The sequence below is a fragment of the Belonocnema kinseyi genome, chromosome 8, assembly GCF_010883055.1.
Source record: "Belonocnema kinseyi isolate 2016_QV_RU_SX_M_011 chromosome 8, B_treatae_v1, whole genome shotgun sequence".
NCBI lineage: Eukaryota > Metazoa > Arthropoda > Insecta > Hymenoptera > Cynipidae > Belonocnema > Belonocnema kinseyi.
The window spans coordinates 1,109,584-1,116,218 of record NC_046664.1 but is presented as its reverse complement, the minus strand read 5'-3'; the positions used below and the strand labels follow the sequence as shown (position 1 = coordinate 1,116,218).

Sequence of the window (6,635 nt, the reverse complement as noted above, 5' to 3'; positions counted from 1 at the left end):
TTGAATTTTACACCAAAAAGATATAAAAAATTCGAAAAAGCACGATCTTTTCAGCAAGAAATATAAATTCTCACCCAAATAATTCAATTTTTCATTAAAAAAGAGAAATTATTAACCAAAAAATAAAATTTTTAATTCAAAAAACATGAATTTTCAATAAAATAGTTGAATTTTCATCTCAGGAAGAACATTTTTCAATCGGAACATGAAAAAGTTAAATTTTCATGTTAAAAAAATTAATTTTTCATGAAACAAAAAACAAAAATTCAACCAAAGCGTTAAATTGTTATCTTGAATTGTGAATTTTCAACTGTAATAGCTTAATTTTTAACAAAAAAGATGAATTTACAAACCAAAGATTAATTTCTGCCAAAAAAGGAGAATTTTCTACTAAAATACTAAAATTTTCTTCCAAAAATTAAATAGTTACATTTTCAGTTTAAAATTAATTTTAAACTAAAAATACCAACAAATTTTTAACAAAATAGTAAGTTTCAACTGGATAGTTCATTTTTTAGAAAAAATTTAATTTTCAGCAAAAAAAAGGGAATTTTTAATACAATAGTTGCATTTTCTACCAGAGATAATTTTTTCAGCAAAATGCATAAATTCTCAACCAAATAGTTGAATTTTTAACTAAAAAAGATCAAATTTCAATCAAAAAGATTAATTTTTTATTGAAAAAGAAAAGTATCCATCCAAAATTAAGTTACATTTTCAGTTTAAAATTAATTTTCAAAAACAAATTTTCAAAAAAATAGTTAAAGTTTCGACTGAAATAGTTAATTTTTCAGTCAAAAAATTAATTTTTTCAAAAAAAAAAAAAAGGAATATCTAACAAAATAGTTGAATTTTTTACCAAAATGATTAATTTTCGTCTAAAAAAAAAAAGATGATTTTTTCAATATAATACATACACTCTTAACCAACCACTTGAATTTTCAACAGTTTTCAATCAAACATGAAAGATTTAAATTTTCAGTTGAACAAATTAATTATCAAACAAAAAATGTCAATTTAAGCAATAAATTTTCATTTATAATGTTGAATTTTCAACTGAAATAGTTAAATTTTTAAACAAAAGATGAATTTCCAACCAGAAAGGTCAATTTATACCAAAAAGACGAATTTTTAACTTAAAAAAGAAAAATTTTCATCAAAAAATGAAATAATTACATTTTCAGTTTTAAATTAATTTTCTAAAAACAAATAAAAACAGTCAATTTTTAAGAAAATAGTCAAAACTTTCGACTGGAATAGTCAATTTTGCAGTAAAAAGAAAATTGATTCTCAGCAAAAAAAAAAAAGAATTTTCAACAGAATTTTTAAATTAAAAAAAAATTTCAATTAAAACTTTTTTTTAAATTTGTTTTAATCAAAAAATCATTGTTTAAATCAAAATGATGAGTTTTCAAATAAAATGACGAATCCTTAAACAACAAAAAAATCCATTCCGAAAAAGATAAATTATGAAGGAAATATGTGGTAGTTGCTTTATCAAACAAAGCATATTGCAATTTTCAAAAAAAAAAAAAAAAAAAAAAACCATTTGAATAAAACCAAAGGTACTATTTTCCAACACGAGTTAAATTTTCAACCAAGAAAGATGTTTCAGTAAAGAGATATTACAAAATTTTCCAAGAAACTGTTGAATTTTCAAGCAAAAAGATGACTCTTTCAACCAGAATATTAATTTTCTACCAAAAACAAGAAATTTTCAATAAAAGACATGAATTTTGAACGATATACTTGAAATTTCAACTAAAAACGATCAAATTTTCAATCAAGACCAGAACACTTGATTTTTCAGTTACAATCATTAATTTCGCACAAAAGAAAAATTTCTAAAAAATAATTCAATACAGTCATATTAAAGCTAATTTTGCAAATAAATAACCATTCTGATTCAGTGCAATATTTGCAGTTTAATCTAAAAATTAACTTAAAAAACGAAGAAAAAAAACACTGACATTTCCAGGTTTTCCCGATCGGGTATTAGACACCCTGTTGAAATTAAATTGACATGAAGGAAATGGAAAGACAGAAACGAGGAAGAGGAAGGAATCTTTGAAAGAAAGAAAAAAAGAAAAAAAGTAAGAAAGAGGGGAATAAATAAGTAAATTATTTGCTAATAATAAAGGCTACAATTACCTCCATAACTACCGGGCCTGCCGGAAGGGCCACTACTCCGGGGAGGTCCGCCGCCAGCACCCGTTTGACGATAATCTCGGGCGCCAAAGCTACTGGCGAAGCGACCACTCTTGGCGCCTCCGGGCCGCCGCGAGGTTCCCCCAGTTTGTCTCGCCTCGGAGCTCATGTTGCTCAGCCACGCCGGCAACTCTTGGTTCGCCTCGCTCAGCAGCGACAACAGGTCGCGCACCAAATTGTGATTCTTGCTATTGAAGAACGACGTTGCTAAACCTGTTGTTTTTTTTCGAAGGAAACGAGAAAACATTTATTACTCCTTCATTTTGACAAACTTTCAACATTACATATTTAAAATATATGGGGATAATCCGCTACATCTGTGTTTTTGCGTAAATGTCAAAAAAAACAAAAAAAAAAAAACTTCGGGTGCGAATTCGCACCAGTGTTCCGTTCGAGGGTTAATCCAAGAAGGCCGATAAAAGTGAAAAATTTTGTAATCTAAAAATCTGGCTTGTTTGCAATATTAATATTAAATATTTAATATATTCAACATATAATAAACACCTAGCATATATCACAAATTTATTTAATATATATGGAAATAATCCGCTGCAGTCATGTTTGCGTAAATGTCAACAAAATGAAAAACTTCGGGTGCGAATTCGCACCAGTGTGCCGTTTGAGGGTTAATTCAAGAAGGCCGATAAAAGTGAAGAATTTGTAATCTACAAAGCTGCTTTGTTTGCAATGTTATATTGGGATAACACGCTGCAGCTGTGTTTGCGTAAATGCCAACAAACTGAAAAAATTTCAGGTGCGAATTCGCACCAGTGTGCCGTTTGAGGGTTAATCCAAGATTCGAGCCATTCAAATATTTTGCATTTTTTTAAGCAATTAACTCGAAATATGTATACAGTCATATTAATCATTGATTTAAATACTTGAATAATACTATAAACCATCTTTATTAAAAAACAAAAACATTAATTTTCTAAACAAAAAATACGGTTTTTTCATCAAATTAGTGAATTATCAACCAAATTTTCACTAACATCCACGAAATTTCCACTAAACAAGATACATCAGGTTATATTTTTTTTAGATCTTCAAAAACAACAAACTGGTATCAAAAATTAAACAAATTAATTTTATTTAACTTTTAAATATTGAAAAAAATGACTGTAATTATGGGAATCTTTTGAATTGTCTTGATATATTTTCTTAAAATTAATTTTCTAAATAAAAAATCATTTTTAATTTTCCACACAAATCTTGTGAAAACTTTTTTATCCTTTCGAAACCTTTCTAAAATATTTAAAACGCTTTGAAATTTTATTTCGAGAACTTCAAAAAGCCACATTTAATTGAAATATTTTTTAATCATTGTCAAATTTAAAATTATTTTTGGAAGTCGCATTTTCAACAAAAAATAAATTTAACCAAATAGTTCAATTCTAACCAAATAGGTGAATCTTAAAAAATGATTAATTTTTAACAAAGCAGTTCAATTTTCAACAATAATTAAATCACTTTTTAAAAAAAACGGTGAAATTTCTGCCAAAGGAAGAATTTTAAAACATCTTTTCAAATTACTTGAATTATTCCCAAAGTCTTTTCAAATTTTCTTTAACAATTAATTTTCTAGAATCGAAAGTCATTTATAGTTTCATCAAGGCGCTTAAGAATTTTTCTTTTTTGTATTTTTGAAACCTTTCAAAATTTTTAAAAAGATTCGTTTTTTTTTAATCTTAAAAAACTTATGTTTCATTTAAAATTGCTTGAAATATTGACAAATTTCGAATTATTTTTTAATCTTTTCAAAACTTCAAAACTTTCTAAATGTCTTTTCAATGATTATCATTTTTCTTAAAAATTTTTTAAAAAATCGCATAAATTTCTAAGTTTTTAAAAAATATCTTACATAAGTATATAAATTGACAAAAATATTCAAACCAATTTCAATTATTTTTTGGTGAAAAATACTATTACTTGGTTAACAATTTTATTGACTGAAAAATTTTATTGATTAATATTTCAACTATTTTGTTGAAAATTCGTCTTTTCGATTCGAAAATTGATGTTTTTAATTATAAATTTCATATTTTTTTTAGCAAAAATCCAACTGTCCGGTTAAAATATTTTTTCTTTTTTTAATGAAAAATCTCATTTTGTTGACAAAATCAACGAACATATTTTTTGATTTGAATTAACCTTTTTGGTAGAAAATTGGTCTCTTTATTTTAAAATTCAACAATTTGTTAGAAAATTGAAGTATTAGGTTAATCAAAAAGGGTGATTCTGATCAAAAATTTAATAGTTGATATTTCAACCAAAAGATATTTTAATTACTAATTGAAAGCAGTTGAATTAATGAAAAAAAAAAACGAATTTTCAATATAACTGTCAAAGCCTCAACCTAAAAAGATTAGTTTTCAATCACAGTTTGCATTTTAGTTCACGAAAAATGAAATTCACATAATTAAAAAGATAAATTTCAGAACCAAAAAGATAAATTTTCAATATAGTAGTTCAAATATTAATAAAAAAAAAAGATTTTTCAGTTGAAACTGTTGAATATTCAATTTAAAAAGAGTTTTCTTCAAAGCAGTTATATTTTTAATTCGAAAATATAAATTTTCAACAGAAAAGTTAATTTACTTAATTTATTTTAAAAAGTTAATATATAATACAATATTCAATATTAAATTTTAATTCATATTTGCTAATTTTTATTGAAAAATATTCATAACTTATTGAATAAAATCTCTAAAAAAAAGTTATGATTTTTATTCTTTAAAGGGCATACTGGGTGTAAAACACCCAGCGACTTATTTTCGCTTTAACAAAACGTGCCAAATTTAAAAAAATGGAACGTATGGCGCCAGATTTACAAATTACATGCAAACTTATTTTTCTATGTCATTTTTAACATAATTTTGATTTTTATAATTTTTATACATAGTTTAAGGTCAATAAAATCGTTTAATCATCCTAAAAGACTAATTTTATTTTTGAAGCGCCGTATCTCGGATGTATTCAAGTAAAATTTTAAGTAAAAATATCAAAAACTTCCAAAGTTATGAATTTTGGAGTGAAAGAAGTCATTTTTCAAGTTTTTCTTCTCAAAAAAAGGATTTTTTTAACTATAAATTTCAAAAACTGTTATGAAACCTTTTTCTCCTTAAATTAGATACATTAAACATCATTAATTCAGTTTCTCGTAAGAAAAATATCAAACACCGTCGGCACAGCACACGTTTAAATACCCTTGGGTATAAAACACCCAGTGTGCCCTTTATGTAATTTTACGAAAGTGTGCCCTTTAAGGGTTAAATATATGCAAAAACATTACTTTTTCTATTATTTCATTATTATTATCAATAATACAAGGCGAATTTGGCAGCAGTTCTTTCACATATTTTGAGTATTTCTTACTAAATGTATACCTTGTCAGAACAAAAGTAATCAGTGGTAATAAATTCAAAAAAATCTGCAAAAATACCAGAAAATTGGTACTTTTATAACTTATGTTGAAATAAAAAAAGATACTCAACAACAATTTTGATTATTTTCACAGTATTGGACATACTTTTTACGTTGTCCCAGTAATGGTCCGTTTACCTTAATTCTTCAATATTGTTGAAGGAAATTGTGCTGATGGAACATTATAATGTATAAAACTGGAGAAAACAAAAAAAGAAAATGAAATTTAAATTTAAAAAACTGACCTAAATTTCCCATACGGCCAGTACGACCGATCCGATGTACGTACTCCTCGACATCGCCAGGAAGGTCAAAATTAATGACGTGCGTGACGTGCGGAATATCGAGTCCACGAGCGGCGACCGCAGTCGCAACCAGAATTGGCGTTTTCCCAGCGCGGAATCGACGCAACGCGTCCTCTCGCTCGCGCTGCGTTCTGTCCCCGTGAATGCTCGTCACCGGGTAGCCCATCTGGTACAGGAACTCTTCCAGCATGTCCGCGCCCTTCTTCGTCTCCACAAACACCAGCGTCAAAGCCTCGGCAGCTTTACAAAGAGAGAGAGAGAGAGAGAGAGAAAAAGAAGAAAAGGGACAAGAAATTATTACAAAATAAGATAAATGTCTAGCGATTCTTAGGCACAAAATTCTAAATCTCTACCAGGTTTTCCAAAAAGGGGGAGGGTCGGTAAGGCCGGTTTTTTGGCCTAATTTATTTTTGGACCAAAAAATCTGAAAAAATCATGGTAGTATCTTATAAGTATCCCGAGTCGATTGCACGCTAAACGGACTGATTACGAACCTGGTGTGCGCTGACCTTTAGCGCGTCAGGTTCAAGGTCATGGGAAGGTCAAATCGAGAGAAAACGCTGAAAAAAAAATATGTTATAGGTTTTCGGGGGGGTTTTTTTTTTTAAATTTTTACCGTTTTTTCTCGATTTGACCTTCAAATGACCTTCAAATGACCTTGAACCTGAAGCGATAGAGTTCAACGGATGCCAGATTCGT

General features: G+C 27.7%; 1 protein-coding gene across 2 annotated transcripts in view; it reads right to left on the bottom strand.

Moving 5' to 3' along the window:
• Positions 1–6,635, bottom strand: part of LOC117177646 (ATP-dependent RNA helicase bel) — a 50,782-nt gene that overhangs the window by 13,882 nt on the left and 30,265 nt on the right. For both annotated transcript variants that reach the window (XM_033368441.1, XM_033368442.1), the window contains exons 6-7: positions 5,877–6,176; positions 2,152–2,421 (exon numbers count right to left, since the gene is read on the bottom strand). In XM_033368441.1, coding sequence (XP_033224332.1) covers positions 2,152–2,421; positions 5,877–6,176 — 570 coding nt within the window. The remainder of the gene's footprint in view (positions 1–2,151; positions 2,422–5,876; positions 6,177–6,635) is intronic.